This window comes from Gallinula chloropus (assembly GCF_964237585.1).
Source record: "Gallinula chloropus genome assembly, chromosome: 5".
Lineage (NCBI taxonomy): Eukaryota > Metazoa > Chordata > Aves > Gruiformes > Rallidae > Gallinula > Gallinula chloropus.
Window position 1 is genome coordinate 78,926,944 of NC_140090.1, and position 17,958 is coordinate 78,944,901.

A 17,958-nucleotide genomic window follows, 5' to 3' on the forward strand; every position below is an offset into this window, starting at 1 on the left:
GCAACTTACAGCTAAAGTAAAAATAAGAGTGACATGACTGGCTGCCAGGCTGTGCTTGATGAGTGGCAGGATTTAGTGACGAGTTCAAGGGCATCTGAAGGTATGGCCTTGCAGACACAGTGATGGGTCCTCAGCAATAAACCCAGCCTGCCTTCCCACTATGGTACTTGTGTGCTGGAACTAACTCCCAGGTGGTTTTCATTTTCCATCTGTATTGTCCATGCAGCGGGGTAACTGGGGTCTGCTGATGGGTGTGTAAAAGACCCCCCATGATTATAGCTTTAAAGACAGCCCTCTACTTTGCCCTGGTCAGGCCCCACCTAGAGTATTGTGTTCAGTTCTGGGCTCCCTGGTACAAAAGAGACAGGGATCTCCTGGAAGGAGTCCAGAGGAGGCTACAAAAATGATTAAAGGCCTGAAGCATCTCCCCTGTGAGGAAAGAGCTGGGGCTGTTCAGCCTTGAGGAAAGAAGACTGAGAGGGGGTCTGATCAATGTTTATCAATATCTGAAGTGTGGGACAGAGGGGGAAATGGCCAGCCCCTTTTCATTGTCTGTGGGGACAAGGGGCGATGGCCTCAAGTTGGAGCACAGGGAGTTCCACACCAATATGCAGAAGAACATCTTCCCCATGAGGGTGAGGGAGCCCTGGGACAGGCTGCCCAGGGGGTGTGGAGTCTCCTTCTCTGGAGATATTCCAGCCCTGTCTGGACACCGACCTGTGTGCCCTGTCCTAGGGACCCTGCTTTGGCGGGTGGTTGGACTTGATGATCTCTGGAGGTCCCTTCCAACCCCTGTGATTCTGTGATTCTGTGAAAAGCATGCACCCTTCCAGGAGAAAATATCATTCCTGTAGCCAGGTGCAAGTGAGACTGTAGGAGAGACTACAGAGCAGCACTTTCCCTGTCATCCTCTTTGTATCAGCATGGTGAAAACCTGCTCCTGTCTACAGATGTGCAAAGAAAGATGAAACAAATGGCTCTGTCCTAGGAGCCTGCCTGGCATTTCAATTAGCCATGGCTGGGATGATTCAGCAACAAGAACTGATCCCAGGGAAGAGCAAGACACTGCTGTGCAATGGCAAAGAAGGAGGTTTCCTTAGAGCAAGGGATGGGAGAGACTACAGTAGGATCAGCATCTGAAGGGAGGGGAATGGAGAGGCATCAAGGAGTGCTTTCTGTTAGAGGGCAGGAAGAACATGTTTACTGTATACTCAACTTCCCATGCTATTTAAGTCACCTATATATAAGCCAGAAGAGCATGCCATTGGCAAGGACACAGGCATGTGGGCGAGGGGAAGTATAAGGCCTTGGGTTTACAGGAGGGAAGAAGACACTAAAAATATTTAAGGCTGGCAAGAAATTTCAAGCATATATTAACACTTAAGCTTCCCCTTATTTTGGGAGAACATACCTGGTTTCAATCCCCATGGAGATACCTAGGCTCAATCTTGATGGAGCACATAAAAGTACATTCCCAAAATTGCTAAATAAACAAGCATTTCCAATCAGCATAATTTTGCTCCACACTTTGTGCTAAATTCTGCTCTTAGTTGCAGAAGTATAAATCTAGACTGATGCCTTGGGTTTGGGCTTCACAAGAACTCTTCTTTCTTTAGCTGTCTGTCGGGAAGAATTTTTTCACTCCTAAGGGTGGAAACTTCAGGGAAACTTGGAAAACAAGTGGAATACTGAAATGTCTTCACTGAGTCAGCCTAGTCCTTTAGTTTTCAGATACTGCAATCTCAGTAAAAAGATTTGCAAATCTCTTTAAGACTCCTTATATCCTCCTTCTTCACTTGGAACAGTCATTGGTCAAAACAACAAAAGGAACAGAAGGAATAACATTAAAACATATGCTTAAAAAAGGGAACAATGTGTTAGCACTAAATATTTCCTGGTTGATAAGACTTTTATACCAAAAATACCACTTCTATAGTGGAATTTGTGTCATTTCCACAGCGGATATTTGAATCTCTAAAAGTCCAGGAGTGCCACAGATTTGGGGGTTTATGTGTTTATTTCCATGTTATACAAAATATATTTTGCCTACGTGTGAGGTCTTTAAGGCATTTTTAGCTCACACAGAAGTGGCACACATCTTGCTGGTATCTTTTAAGAGTGAAAGCTATAGGAAGCTCATTAAAGGATAGATCCAACAGAGTTTAAATTCCACACTAATCCCCGGAGATTTTTTTTTTCCACCAAGAGTTTTCAAGACCTCTTCAAAGTCTGAAACATAAGAACTGAAAGGAGATGGCACTAATTAATGAAACCACTTTTAAGTAAAAAACTTTCAACCATTCCTTTTTGCTGCACAACCACACGACCGACTCCAAAGTTAAGTTTACTGTGTTATAAATCGGATATTTCCTATCCTTTTTAGATATTCACTAAAGAGTCAGGGGCTTGTACTTCTCATGCTACCTTCAGACCAAAGATTTGTGGGTTTTTTTCCTTACACTTGTTAAATCTTCCTTAAACCAATGGAAATTAGAAGAGCACAGGGTGAGTGCAAATGACTATAGTGAGAGAGCAGGCTGTCTCTCTAAAAGCCTGTGGCTTTCCTGGGATACTCTTTGTTTAGATGCTTTTGCTATTCTAAGAACACATTTCAGGTAGGGAATATTAATTTGGCCTTCCCCTAACAGACACAACCTTCCAGAGCAGAAAACTCTTCGGTGGTACTTGAATAATGATGCTCATGGGAATGCTACTATTGGGCTGACGTTGGGTAAGTATTCAAACTGGGAAAATGCAGTTTGGCTTAAGGCATGAAGTATTCTCCCAGAATACATATTACAGATTGACAGCACTGTATGAAGGCAAAGCCTAAGGCTATAAGCCTGATGTCAAAATTTCCATTTATAAATCAATAATCACTGCAAACAAAGCAGCGTGCCCAGTTTTGTGGATGCCACAATTCTTCCTCAGGCACGAGGTGTATATAAACTTTGGTAAAATTCCAAAGAGAGCATGACAAAGCTGAAGGGGACCTGATGGTCCCCTCCCTGAACATCCAAACCTGCAAGGTGCTGGAGTTGGGCATGGTGTTGCTGAAGGAAGCACAGCCTTTATCTTGTCAGGTGCTACAGGAACCCAAGCATAAAGTGAGCTGGGCTGTGTGTAAGACACGAGGAAGTCACCAAGCAGGTATAGCCTTGGTCTGTCCACACCCTGAGCCAACCCGAGCCAAGTGTCTGGACTGGCACATCCAGCAGAGAGTACAGCTTCAGATATACCCAAAGGCCTCTGGTGCAGAAGACAGAACCAGGGAAGAGCCTTCTGATCTCACATTAGAGACACCTTCACAGGATGAGTTCAGAAAGTGTCTAGAAATTTCTGTCCTGAGAGGACAGAATCATAGAATTGTCTTGGTTAGAAGGGACCCTTCCAGCACATCAAGTCCAACCCATCAAGTCCAACCATCACCCTAATTTGCCAACCAGCACCAAACCACACACCTAAGCTCCACATCTTCATCTAAAAACCTCCAGGGATGGAGAATCCAGCACTTCCCTGAGCAGCCCGTTTCAATGTCTAACCACCTCCTCTGTGAGAAGAGCTCCAGTCCAGGGTCAGTATAGGATACCACAGCAGGGACGATGCCATATCAAAGTGATACTTGTAGTTCTGCTATTAACGCTCCTTCCAAGATGTCCTGACCCATACTTCAGCTGAGATGACTACAGCTTGTGTGCACCCTTCAGGAGCTCAGAGCTGTCTGCCTGCTGCTAACCAGCTATGGCACCACCTCCACTCTGCGCCCTGTTTCCAACTGCAGCTTGTTTCCTTTCACAGGCACATACAAGCCCTGACATGCTGCAGAACACAGTTGCACACAGATATTCACTACCTATTGGTTCAGAAGAGCCAAGCTATTCTTCTCTTCCAATCTGTAGAAATCACCCTCCTCCTTCTCCTTCACACAAACAACTGCAGTTTGTTTGCCTCTTAACTTGCTGTGCTTGGCCAATGGCCAGCATCCCCTTTTCTGCCTTGGAGGAGGGTAACAGCACGCCTTTGAAGAAATGCCAAGGCTGCTGTTGGGCTGACCAGCAGGGAGCAATCCTGTCCAACACTCCCTGGCCTCTCCCAGATTGCTCTCCTCCTTTCCCAGAAACAGGCAGTCTTAGAGAAGGCAGAGGCTGAGCTGATTACAACTCCCAGAAGAAGTTTTTAAGCAACAGATGAAGTTTAAGCACACATGGAGAATGTTGGAGCTGGAAGAGACAGTGGAAGATCATCTAGACCATTCTCTTGCCCCAAGGCAAATCCAGCTGTACCTACAAGACACTGCTGAGAGATATTTGTCTGACTGGTTCTTACCAGCTTCCAGTCACAGGCAGCAACATTTCTGCAAGGAGTCCAGTCTAGCACATCACTTACTGCCAGAAACCTTTGGTCCATCTACCCTCTTACTGCAATCTAATCCTAGCAGTTCTTGTCAGAATAGGGGCATGGACAACTCATTCATTCCATCAGAAAGTTTCTAACAGCTGCTTAAAACACAGAGAAGAAAGTTCTAGCTAGTTCCCTTGGTCATGGTGCCTGTACTTCTCGTGTCTAGAAAAACACGATGCTTCTCTGCTGACACAGTGCCTGTATCATCAGCACAGTAACAGCTCAGCAGTGACTCAGAGAGATCACCACAGGTTCACTGGCTTTATTCCCCATAGTGTCCTATATCTTTTCTTGGAACATCTCCCTCTGGGCACTGAACAGCCCTAACCCCACAGACTTCACAGGTTTAAGTTGCTCACATGCTAATACTGCTGCGTACTTGTAGGAAAGGATGAAATGTAAACGTTTGTGCAAAACCCAAAACCTTCTCTGCCCAAGACAAAGGCTTTACAGAGAGCCTAATAATGTATTATTTCCTGCATTACTTTATTTCCTACATGTTCATCTTAGTCTTGGCCTTGGGACACTGCTCAGTTCCTACTACGACTGCGCCACTCCGTTGGCAAGATGAGAGGAGGTGCAATTCAGATTCAACACTAGCAATGCAGGTTGGTGTGCTTCTCTTAAATTAACCAGTTGCTCAGGGCATCTCTGTGTCTCACACTGGTAGCAGGGAAATAGAAAGGTACAACGGTACATGTCCTCCGATAACCAGTCTAATTGTTTCAGCTCGAGGGGGATAACTGCATGAAGACTTGACAGGTGTTGAAAAATGGGTTTCTTTTTTCTCTTTAAATGCTCCTGAGACACAACATGAATCTAGAAACTTCCCATGATAACTGTTAAGCCACCAGTGCTTACCCTCACACTTACCCAGTAGAGGGGTTCATGATGCAACCCCCTTTATCGGTGGATGCTTTGCAGTTACAGCCCCTCTCCATTGTATCGTGATTCATTCCAAAGTTGTGTCCCAGTTCATGAGCCAGGGTGACTGCTGCACCAAGAGGGTTTTCTGAGTGATCCTTAAAAAAAAGAATGAGAACTAGTGAGGTCAATGTATAAAACCAATTTAAAATGCACATTCCCTCTCTAAGGTCCTACTGCCTCTCCTTCAAAAGGTTTTATAAACTTACTTATTGTGTTAAATATAAATGTTTTATAAACTTAAATTGTCATAATTTTAAATCCATCCACACATGCCAAGTGCAGACTGGGAGTTTCAGGGCAGAATATCTGTCCTGGCCACCCAGTTTTCCCATCACGTCAGATATTTGAGACCATTGGGCAGCTTTGAGCATCTGAACATCTCGTTAATGGCTCAGTAAATCCCCCCAACACCCAAGACATGGCTGTGGCAGAAAACAGTCACCCAGATGTGGAGTGCTGGCAAGGACAATCACTTATGGGTGAGGATGGGTGTGATGAGGGAAAAGTGGGCAGAGCCTTCATGCCAGGAGGTAAATGATAAATTACTAGACCACTTCCCTCAGTCTAGTTTATATTCTTCAGACTCTTTCTTTAATATCAGAAACTCCCAGGATTTCAACAGCCTCCTAAGAACAATGAAGTACCTTCAAAAACCTCCCGTTTAAAATGAAAGTCAAGATCTCTGATGGCCTCTTGTTAACAGCTATGAACATTCTAATAGTTGCCAGTGTCAAAACCGACTATTAACATTAATCCCTTGTCAAAATGCTGATTCCTGGGACAATTATTTCTGAGAAATTCACTGCCTGACGTGATTGCAGGCTGCTGATCAGACTGATGTTTTGGTCTAACCCAAGTAAGAGACTTTTCCACATTGATCATTTTCCTGGAGGAAGAAACGGGGTAGATTTCAGAGTTTCTCCTTTCATCTGTCTCTGAGAATACTTTTAGTGAACCAGACCTCAAACAGAAATCAAACTAAAAAAGAGAATACAGTCATTCTGAAAAACAAGAAACCATTCCTTCTGCATTTGGCATAAACTCAGAAGAATTTTATCTTTTAACAAAGCATCACTAGCTTTTCCTGAATTCTAACATTTTAATGTAAAAAATCTTCTGACTAACATAACAGTGTGCAGTTACATTCTAAGACGCCTGTTTGCTGAAAGAAGCTTGTACAACCTGTCCCAGTAAAAGAAACAACAGAGTAAGCCTATGCAGCACAACAATCTCTGATAAACAAGAAAATATATACTCCTACACCATGCCTACATATGGAGATGTCTTACCTAGATACTGGTCACAGACATATTGATTTATCTTTGTGCTCATAGTGCTTTATGAAATATTTAGAGGATTCGGGGTAATCTAACCTGATGTCATAAAAAAGAGCACAACTTCTCACTCAAGTTGAAAACAATCCAGGACTGAAGATTTAAGAGAACCACAGTATAATTCCATATAATTTAACAGCAGCACATGGGAGTGATGCCTTGAAATTTGGGCTATGTGACCGAGACAGAAATTCCTCTAACTCCAAGCTACCTAGGCAGACAAACTGAGCTCATTTTTCCTTCATTTTGCCAGTTTCTCTTACTGAATAGAGATTATATGTATTTGAATACCTCCAAAGCTGGCAATTAAAAATAAAACCCAAGAATTCACCCAGTCCACTCCAAAACTAGAGCAATAAATGATCTGAAATGTAATTTGGGTCTTGAATAGGCAAACAATTATTACAGCCCATGCGGTTCTCATTACTTGCTCAGATCCACTTGGAATACAATTTTATCAGTTTCTAGAGAGGGTTTTTAAGACAAGGAATGTGATGTCTCAGCAAAAGTGGTTATTTGAAGACAGCATAAATGAAGATTATCAAAACAAACAGTGACATGTCCCACTTGATACTGAGACCATTTAAGTATCACTGGGACTAAAGAAATGAATAGCAAATAGACTTTGATTTATTCCACCAAGGTCTTTTAAAGTTAACTTGAACAGTAAAAGTCATTACCAAACAGTTTCACAACCACTGAATAAGCAGCCATCTATTGTTAAGACATCATAAGCTGTTGCACAAAACATGCAGCTGCTTTCAGCTGAACTCTGCTCCACTCCACTGAGATTCCCATGGCGTTGTAACAATAAAACACTGTCACCTACAGCTAGAACAGGCTAATACCCCAGTCCTGGTCCTTCCACGCAGGTTCACTCAGTTGTAGGAATAGGTTTCCTAATGTGCTCCTTTATTTCATTTAAGCAATTGACTGAAATGTAAGAAGTGCCTCAGTTCCACACTTGTAGTTTAGCCTAACGTCTCACTAAGGTCAATAGAAATTTGATGTGAGTGAGAATACTACATTACATCGCAGCAGCCCAGCAGTATTTTACATTTAAATCCATTAATTTAGTGGGCAACCTTTTGAAACAGGAGAATGAAAACTGAATCATGTGTCAAAGACTTGCTTTAATGTCAACTTTTGTTTCTACAAGAGATTTCTCCCTACAACACAACACAATCCTCATGATAAAATAAAATTATGATGCTCGTGATGTGCCAAAAGCTTCTCACTCTGACTGGTCCTCCTAGTTTGAGTTTCTCTGCAGATTAGTAGGAGACAGAGCATCACCTACCACTAGAGAGAATTCAGCCCTGCAGAAGAGACGGGCAGGCTGTCAGGGAGGCATGACAGAGGAACTGAGATCATATACTACAGCTGACCACAGAATCACAGAATCGTAGGGGTTGGAAGGGACTTCAAGAGATCATCAAGTCCAACCCCCAAAACAGTCAGGAAAATCAGATCATACAAGGATGACACCAGATTTTGTATTCAGATGGTATTTCTCAGGCAACCTCTCTTTTGTCTCTTCTTTCAGAACAGTTTTGAGAGTGTGGGAGCTTTTTTGGTATTGAGTGTTTGGGGTGGGATGGGTAAGAGGTTGGCTGAATTAGAAGATGGCTAAATCTTCAGCTGACCAGTGTTGAGATGGATGAGCATTACAGCCTCCCAGGTCAACAGCTGCTAATTCTTTAGTTTGCATAGCTTCCAAATTTAGACCTTTCTTCTGTAGGTACCAGTGTGTATCTATCTGTCTGTCTGTCTATCTATCTATCTATCTATCTATCTATCTCTATCTATTTATAGATATATATATATATATGTAAAGTTTTGTATAGAATGGGTTTTGGCCTTTGTTAACTGGGGATGGGGGGAAGGTTGGGCAGCTGTCCAGTTGGGATTTGAGGGTGAGTGTTTGCTTGTTTGGGATTTAGCTCCCTTTTGAGGATTTGCTTACAGAGCTGGAGAACATTTTGAGTTTTGCTGCGCAAATCTGCACCTCAAAACTTTCTGTTCACCGAGGTGGGAGTCTCTGGGAAACATCATGTTACCCCAGCACAACTGAAGCTGCAGCCTGGCCCACAATTTACACACAGACTCTGGTTTCTCCTGGCCATATAAATCAGTCTCTCCTCTGTCAGAGCCCCAAGAGCACTGTAAAGAAATGCTGATTCTTGCTTTCTTGTTACTGGAATGAAATTTTCTGTTTGTTTGTTTCTGTTTAAAATGACAGTTGCCAGAGTGAAGAGGACTGACTTTGTAGCAAATGACACTGTGGCATATTTTAAACCTTATGCTAAAAATTAAAAGGAAGGGGGAAAAAAAGACATCATTAAGGGCATCTCTGACTGTAGATAAAGCCAAAACAGTGACTGCTGGCCTGAGGGTGACATGGATAAAACAGGGCTGTTTGCCTCATATACCCCCTTGCCAAGATTTGGAAGTGTACTGGGAAACTCCTACAGCTTTTTCTTCTTTTCCTCCTCGTCCTTCTGTACCTCTCCTCCAGGCACCCAGTGAAAAGCTGCAACATACATTTATTACAGACTCGGCTTCTAAAGCTACCAAGAGACTGAAGCCTTTGTCTTCTCTACAATTTTGACATGGCTTTTTCCAAATTACATGATTTGATTGTTCTTTCTCACTCTTTGCTATACCTCAGCTTCCCTGCTCACCTCGTAAATTCATCCTTTCACTCTGAACCATCTATACATCATCTTCCACAAATGCACGCATGGCCCCAGCTTGGCTTCTTTCCTGCTTGTCCAAGACACCACAAAGGAGCCCTGCAGCATGGACCAACCTCAGCCTGGACTCTAATTAAGTTGGAAAGTGATGCAGGAGCTTCTAGGGGCTGAATTTCTGGGATTACCCTGCTACATGGATTGTCTTGAGGCAAAACCCTTCATTGCCTGGTCTTGGTTAGCCCCATGAAGCTTTGAAGAACTGGGAGTTTTGGGACCATGCAAAGTGTTAGTGACTTCCAAGCTCTGGGAGTCCACATCTAACTTTATTTACAGTCTTTCATTGCAAAGCTTAGTTAACACTGTTCATAAGTTAAAAATACAAGAAAATACTCCAGAACTGCTGCCAGAAGTTGGCCAAGGTGTTTACATGTATGTTCATCATCCCCAGCATGCAACAGCAGCATTATCAGTAATACTCTTGGAGGGAGGCTGAGGTAGAATAAACACCAGTGTTTGTTCTTGTTTGGCAATGTAATAAAACCACTGTGCTGCAACGATGGAAAATAAGGTCTTACACAGAAAACTTTCTAAATACAGAATAAAATCAATATAATAAAAGATTCAGGGTAGACTGTTGTTGCCTGTAACACTAGTATACCCAAGTGCATAACAAATACATCTTCTGGTTCTCATCCTTCACAGCACCTCAACACCTGATTTAATGATAAATAGGAGTAGAGGATGCTTGAAAAGAGGCTATATTTTAAGTTTTTAAAGTATATTTTGATTTCTTTTTTCACTATGGAAACAATAATTTACAAGCAACGAGCATACATATCTATAGATCCTGGGACTGAAAACGGGACAAAGGGGGGCTGATGTTCTGGCTCAGAACACAGTACTACAAAACTTGACACCGTGTCGCACCAGTTGGGCCAGTTTCATGTCCTGTGCTTTTACCACTTACCATGACGACCCCTCCAGACTGCTCGGCAGTGCACATGCTCATTATGGGTGCCATGCCAATGGTAGTCCCTTGGAAGTACACCCCGCTGCAGGAGGGAGGGAAAGGAGAAGAATCACAGTATCACCACTCAGCGCCAAGGTACCGCCCCGTTACTTTCAGTCTTGTATTTCTGCCAATCCCAAACAAAGATCCCATTTCAAATGTGTCAGCTCCAGACATGTGCAGGTTTAAAACAATGAAATGCATGGATTAGTCATGCTGACTTGCTGAACTGACAGTGACAGCAACCCTGCTATGAAACAGATCCGTTTGATCACTGTCCTTTGGGTTTAATGCAGTAACAGGAGCCTCTCCTTTCTTTTTTTTCCCCCTGACTGAAGTTGGGAATAGAAATACAGAAACAAAAAATAATGTCTCTAGCTCCAAGAAGGGTTATATTGAAGCAGTGGAAAGTTTATATGCTACTTGTTATAACACACAGGCTAGAATGTGATCAAATCATTACAGTGTATTATTATACAGAGGGAGTAATCAAATATCTCATGAGAACAGTATGGAAGGGCTCATGCTATTCTTACACAGAAAATGTAGGAATATCTACATAACAAGAGCTCCTTTTAATGACTAAGATGTCAGGCATGTTTAGCTGTATAGAATAAAGAATGGTTCACTGATCAAAATGATACCTGGTTCCAGAAAGAGGTGCTTCTCTTGCTTGGTTTTTTTTTAAGACTGCTTTTACTTTGAGGATGTTTGCTCAATCACTTTAATCCAGGAAACAGGAGCAGGGGAAAAGATGGGTATGATTTAATTTTTCAGTCCCAAATGCAAATGACTTGTCCAATTTAGATTGCAGTTTAAATTTTACTGACGTTCTCCTGCTAACAAACAGACTCCACATAGTGCCCCATTAGCTCTACTTTTGGGGTGAGGGCAGGGCTGTCCTCTATCAAAGAGGTTAAACCACTGGTAAATTCATACCCTAAGTAATTACCAGCTTATTAATTGCTTATCTGTACTTCCACATGACCTGTATTGAGGAAAGGCCTACAAGCAACAGGGCTCTGCAAAACACTTTGATGTTTTCAGAGGGGAAAGACAAAAACCCTCAGGAGCACAGACGTTCCTCCCAACAGCTTAGCAACTGTGGAAGGAATCAGAACAGCTGTTCTCAAACCCCTGAAATCCCATCCAGTATTAAATACAGTGTCAGGTCTACCTTATCAGCTGTGCATTGTCATGGGGTTTACGAGGTAGTAGTTTTAGCTTCCTCCAGTCCAGAAACTCATGGAGGCTGGTGAAAGGGTCTTGAGAAATCGAGCACTTATCCATGTCATTCCATACTTCCACTCCGACCAGGGCTACTCGAATATTTAGTGGCCTATAGAACTAACAAGAAACAAAGAAAGAGAAATATGTCTCTCAAACCCATTTTAGATCACACTGGATTAAAATCTCTCACCAGAAGCATAATGTGCATATGGACCTTTCTTGCAGAGCCTTAAATGGTCTCTCCTCCAGGGCCTACACTCTTATCCCACTGGTAAATGCCACAGAGGGGAGCTGGAGCAGCATTAGCAACAGAGCAGAGATAACAATTCTAATGTGAGACTAATGTGAAGAAGGATTCAAGAATCGATCCAGTCCAGATTTGGCTGACAGTGTGAGAAAAGCATACACTAGATCTTCCTCTTGTTTGTATGCATTACAGCCAATCGGGTAACACTGGCGTTTGCTGAGCATAAATCGAGCATGAAACAAAAATGTGTAATAACATGCAAAATTACGTCTGAGCAGGTAACATATAAACACCCAGCTTCCAGTAATAAGTCAGCAAGACAATTATGGAAGAGGTAGAGGTGTCTTCAACAGCTTGTTTTTAATCAAGAAGGCTTCTCTTTGAGTTATTGCCCTTGAAGTGTCACTTGACAAGTTCTCAGCTAAATGAAGACTCCCTCTGTTATGATTTCACTACTGGGGTCCTATTTTTTTCTGGCCATACAGCATAACAAAAATAAACTTTAAATTGTTCCAAAAAAACCCCACTTTGCAGAGGGCTGTTAGCATTTATTGTTTATTGTCAAGAAATGACTTAAAATACAAAAAAATAAAGTGCCTATCTCTTTCTTATTGCTCTCAGCCATCAATTTCTGGTTCCTTAAGCACTGCATATCCTTAATTCTGCCATCTTCCTTGGACTATGTATCTTACTGGCCCTTTGTTGGCCTTACAATTGGACCATCCCTTACTGCTGCATAGGACATTGCTCTCCAAATTCCTCCTCAAAATAATACTTTTCCTATAGGCTGTTCCATATGTGATCAGTCACAACCTCTTCCCAAGTTAGTAAAAACCTAGGGCTAAATTGTGCTTCTCCTTAGGAACAGTGCTTCCACAGATAGATGCATCCCATCTAGAGCAGAGCAGAGCTCACAGCTTAGTAAGTAGAAGGGTGTATGAAAGGTATAAGTTTACTGGTTTGGTTTTACTGGTTGGAGAGAAAGAAGCATTGCTCTGAAACACTGCAACATTAGGAAAGCAGCAGGGTTAGCTCCTTGAAAAGGTGGGCGGATGAGGAGATGTGGCAAAGGTTATGAAAGCTGCTGATCTGAGCATGGCAGCTTGCTTAATTGACTAGTAAAGATACACAGATTTCACAGCAATGTCCTTCAGAAATTGTAGCAAGACTTGGCAAAGCGAAATAATGCTCATCTTCTTACCTTATCGACATAGTTTGCAATTTCTATCAGCCTCTGCTTAATTTTTTCCACATCCTTGCCTTGTCTCTGAAACTGGGAATTCAAAGGATTAATATACTAGCAGCAGAAATATCATTTTCCCCTCATCAGCCACCTTGCTCTGCCAGCACTGCCGGTGATGTCTGGGGATTACCCAGTGCAAGCAAAGCTACACCCTGTTGGCTTCATGGGACCAGGATCTGCCTCAGAATAAGCACAGGCTATGGGATACTTTTGACAAAAAGGCTTTCAAAGCCCTCTGTCTTACACAGTGATCTTTCTGTGACTGATGGTTTGTGAAAAGGAAAAGACTCTTCTGTTGGCTGTCGTTGCTCTTGCAGCAGAGTGGTTGTTATTCTCTAACTAGCAGTGATCAAGGAGACAAAACAAAAAGTCTAAGTAGCAAAATAATTCAAAACAAGATCTCTGGCTGCCAGTCAACTCATTGGAACATTTCTACAGCCAGTTCTGGTTGCTCATGTTGAAGCTGTCTCTGCAAACCGCCAGGAAGGCGGTCATCTTTCCTGCAAAGTGATGGTGAAATATCACTTCAAAAGCAAGTGTGGAACCTTATAGTGCCCTTCAAGCAGTGATAGTCCCACTGAGGGCACAGTCAGTAGCAATGAAGACCTAACTAGCTCAAGGAGAGCTAGCACTTACTAGCTCAAGGAGATTTGCCTATTCTTGAATTACTGCCAGATATCCCAATTCTTGGAGAATGCAATTCCTTATGAAGTATTGCAAGACACTTCTACAACCGTTGTTGTTGGCCTGTCACAATACTGCCTTCCATTGCCTAGCCCTGACAAGGGAAGAAGCTTTACTCTCTGGAGCAGATTACTGCGATACCATGGCAGCTGAACCGAACTACCCCTTTCCCACCCATGCTTCCCATAATGTTTTAGTTTCAAGTTTCTTACCTCACGATTATCTGCCACAATAACAAGCTCCACATACTTTGTTGTCTTGAGAGTCTCCCTCTTGTACTGCCAAAAGAGATGCAAACAGTATTTTGGTATTGCAATAAGTGATCCTTGGAACCAGCTCTCCCTCAATCCAAGAAACTGATTGTAAGAGGAGAGGCACAACATCTCAGATTTCCAAAGATTTCACTGCTTACTAATTTGTATTGTATTCCTTCTCCTCTTGGAAGTTTTCCTTTTATCTACCACAACAGAAATAGTCTACGTGGTACTTAAATAAAAAAAACCAACCCAGGATTTGATCACAGCAAACAGGAAAGTGGTGCAAAGTCTCTTTCAACCTTTCAGCTTTCTGCAGTTGAAATGTTCCGAGTTATCTTTCCTCGCAGGAGAATATCATCTCTAGCAAAAAAGACCTTTTGCTATTTCCAAGGCACAGTGAAAGAAATGATGAGATGACTTTTAGCAAACATTTCACACAATAGACAAACCAGCTACTAAGGAAAATGAGAGATAAAGGATATTGAGTGAAGCAGAGAAGAGGCCAAATGGTCAACTGATAAATTATGTAGGAAGAAAAAAAACCCCCAAGAACAAAAACTGGAATGAACTGTCAGTATTTGTGGAAGCAAACTCTAAGAACAGAAACCATACATTTCATTTTGTATCTGTAGATTCACATAAAACAGCCAGTCATGTTAGTCCCAATTCTTAACACAGGTCTAACAGAACCATACTATTTAGCTGCACAAAGATCGCTGAAGAAAATGAAATGGTTTTGCACTATAACTAATCAGAGTTCCTCCGCTACCCTAAATTTAAGTGACCTATTAATGCCTGTACAAGTTCTGTGATTTACAGCAGCTGAGGATTTCTTCTCTCATTTCTCCCTTGTTTCTGGAATAAGACAGTCAGGGAAAAGAGGTCTCAGCAGTGTGTCTGATCTTCATGCCAGAACCTAAGGAGCTTAAGCAGATGTATGACCTACGAATGACCATGATGCCTTGAACTAAACGAATGCTCCATAACATAACACATGACTAAAGCTTTCCAAAGCAAACTGTTCCAAGGCAAACTGTGTGATCCCCTAGGCTAAGTCAGCGCTGGACATCACCCGCCAGCCAAATTTCACAAGGTTTTCTTCATATTACTGTGATTCTGAAAGTTTTTCAGGAGGCATTGTGTTTAGAGGGAAGCGACAGCTCTGACTTCCAAACTCAGATTTAACAGTGGTACCCAGCCTTCAAACTACAGCAACTGGAAAGCAGGTAAGTCCCATTTGGACAGTATTTATGATCCAAGAAAGTAGAAGTTATCACTAATGAACTCAACATTAATGACATAAACACTTCACAGTGTTCACACACTTATTAGGGGGTCTGGCAAAAGAGCTTAAGGAGATGTTCCTACAACTTTCTCCTGCACTGTGGTTCTCTGTCACCTTCTTGGCAACTGTCACCACCACAGGGTCACAGTGCATGTATGGACTTGGTGCCTATGTCTTGTCTGCCACCTAGGTTGTGAGCAGTGCTTGGTGATATGCTGGCTGGGAACTACAACACCAAGGAGTCACTCTGTTCCTGCTTGTGGCTCCTGTAACAGCCACAGATTCAATAGGAAGGGGCTGCCATGTCAAAGTCGGCTTCAGCTGAGCCTCCAGTGCTTTAGCAGAGTTTGATTTGCTTCCCTGCAAAACATATCAGACAGGAGTGAGATGCCACGTAAGGCAAATGATGTGGGGTTTGTTTGTGATGGAGTTGATCTCTCAGACAATAAAGGTCTATCATGAACCTGAAATTTGTTACCAAGTCCTGACCAGATGCAGCCCCAAGGTGCCTCAAATCTTCTTCCAAATGAAGAGGAATAAAAGATGAGACATGAAAATCCAGGTATGTGAGTTCTGTTACAGTGGTCAGTTGAAACCATTTACTTCTTATCAAGAGTAAAACTCTTTGGACTGGATAGTTAGCCTGAGAGAAACAGGCTAGCAGGGTCCAACCGTGTAAGCCTCTGGTGACTGGCTTGCATAATGAATCCATTCCCGTGACTTGCCCAAAGGCTATGTGCATTCCTCAGATTTATTTATAGAATGTGCCTAATTATGACTTCTTTCAGCTTGTTTTCTGCAGCCAACTCCATCAATGCACAATCCACTGCCTGAGTTAATCCTTCAGAATGAAAACGAAGAGTCACGACAGATGCACGTGATGGGAGACAACACGCTCTGTTCCCCTGACCTCTGCCTTTCTCCCCTGCTTCCACCATCCCTGATCCTATCACAAAACCACTACCCCGTGCTGCTGTAGCCCTTCATCATGCTCCCCTGCCTGGCAATTGGCCTGGCTTGGATTCTCACTGCAATATTGCAGCTACTCTCTTTCTCCATGATCCACTTGCCCCAAACAGCCCCCCCACTCATCTGTGGCTCACCAGCTCACTGAAATGGTCATTTGGTGAGGCTACAGAGAGAAAGCCACAGTGTAGGGGCTGTCTTAAGCATCAGGCTTCCTTTCTGTAGGATCCTATCTCAATGGAGCTTGACTGGAAAACACACTCCCTGCTGCAATTTGAGGGACCACTGAGTTATGAAATGACCCAATATAACACAGACCCAGCTCCAGTGGGGCAAATCATGTCTGCATGCACCTCCTACATTATCTGGCTTGCTCTATTAAACCCAGTGTTCCGATCTGGGAAGCTGAATCTACTGTTTGTCTCATCATTTATCTGTATTTAAATCTAACCCAAAGGCTAGTCTGACTTTGTGATGTATCGATCCAGCTCTGCTCAATAAGCACTTAGTGTAGGGAGTTGAGTGAAGGGTCAGGGGGGAGAAAAAAAAGCAAGCCAACCAAAATCTCTCCCCAAACCTATCAAGAAACCCCAAAATTTTCACCCTGCCCTACACCTGAGGCTGGATTTCTGCTTTCTTCCACCACCCAGTGTAATGTGGAGCAGCCTTATGTCTCCATATTTTGCAGGTCATCTTTATTCAGTATGTCCTGACAGTCTGCTTAGCTGATGACAACGCTGAAGTGTGAAAACTTACTCCACACATTACATTTGGCATCTTTCAAGATTCATACATTAGAAGCGTATCCAACATACTCATTATTTATATTGCACCTATCCCTATGATGTGACTGTTGACAGTTTCTATAATTAAGTCCACTGAACCACAGCAAAAATATTTTTCAGATGTTTAAGGTGAATTCTGGCATAGAGTTGAAGCCATCAACAAAATGTGAGAACCATGAGGGTAATAGTAAAATTGCTTTGATTGTATCACCTAGTTGCATAGTCTTACATTGAATGCCTCAGTGAAATTCAGTCCAAAGTCATGAAGGCTTTGGGGCAACCTTAATAAAGTTGAGAAAAGCACTTTTCCAATGTTTTCAACTGACCCATATTTTCAGAAACACCCTTAGCCCAGAAAATGGCATATGCAAAGGCTAATGCATTAGATGTAACATTTAATATTCCTAAAATGTAAAGTGATTTCATTCCACTATGAAAACAGTATCTAGGGATGCTATTTAGGTTGCTTTCCTTAACAATTAACTTCATGCCAAGGCTTAGTAGTACATGTAAGTATAAAAATCAACGTGTGACATTTAATAAATGCTGAGGGTAAATTTGTATCATCGTATAAATTTGGAGCACCTAAACCAGTCTTCTCTACAATCCCCACCCAATATGTAAATGAAATTATTACAGTATTTCCTCCTCCTGATTTTCAGCTCCTTTAACTTTCTGCAGTTTCGATTAGCTGGATGCATTTCATCTGAACTGCATTTTTTCCTACATAGAAACAATTACAATAATACATCTGTAAAATAATATGGTGAGAATTTGTTCTGCCTGTGAAAGATAATTTCCTACTAGAATTTAAAAGTTTCTAAACCTAATATTAGCAAAGCTTCACAGCTATCATGTTCTCTTCCATCCTGGGTAGGCAAGAACTTTTCCAGA

The 17,958-nt window shown here is 42.3% G+C and overlaps 1 protein-coding gene across 2 annotated transcripts in view; it reads right to left on the reverse strand.

Moving 5' to 3' along the window:
* The window catches only part of ADAM12 (ADAM metallopeptidase domain 12), a gene marked incomplete at its 3' end in the record, with an annotated part of 190,540 nt that overhangs the window by 47,388 nt on the left and 125,194 nt on the right, over positions 1–17,958 (reverse strand). Inside the window, exons 7-11 of one of the 2 annotated variants that reach the window (XM_084264939.1) lie at positions 13,984–14,049; positions 13,046–13,117; positions 11,545–11,714; positions 10,326–10,410; positions 5,275–5,423 (exon numbers count right to left, since the gene is read on the reverse strand). In XM_084264939.1, coding sequence (XP_084121065.1) covers positions 5,275–5,423; positions 10,326–10,410; positions 11,545–11,714; positions 13,046–13,117; positions 13,984–14,049 — 542 coding nt within the window. The remainder of the gene's footprint in view (positions 1–5,274; positions 5,424–10,325; positions 10,411–11,544; positions 11,715–13,045; positions 13,118–13,983; positions 14,050–17,958) is intronic. The other variant, XM_084264940.1, reaches the window with a different exon arrangement.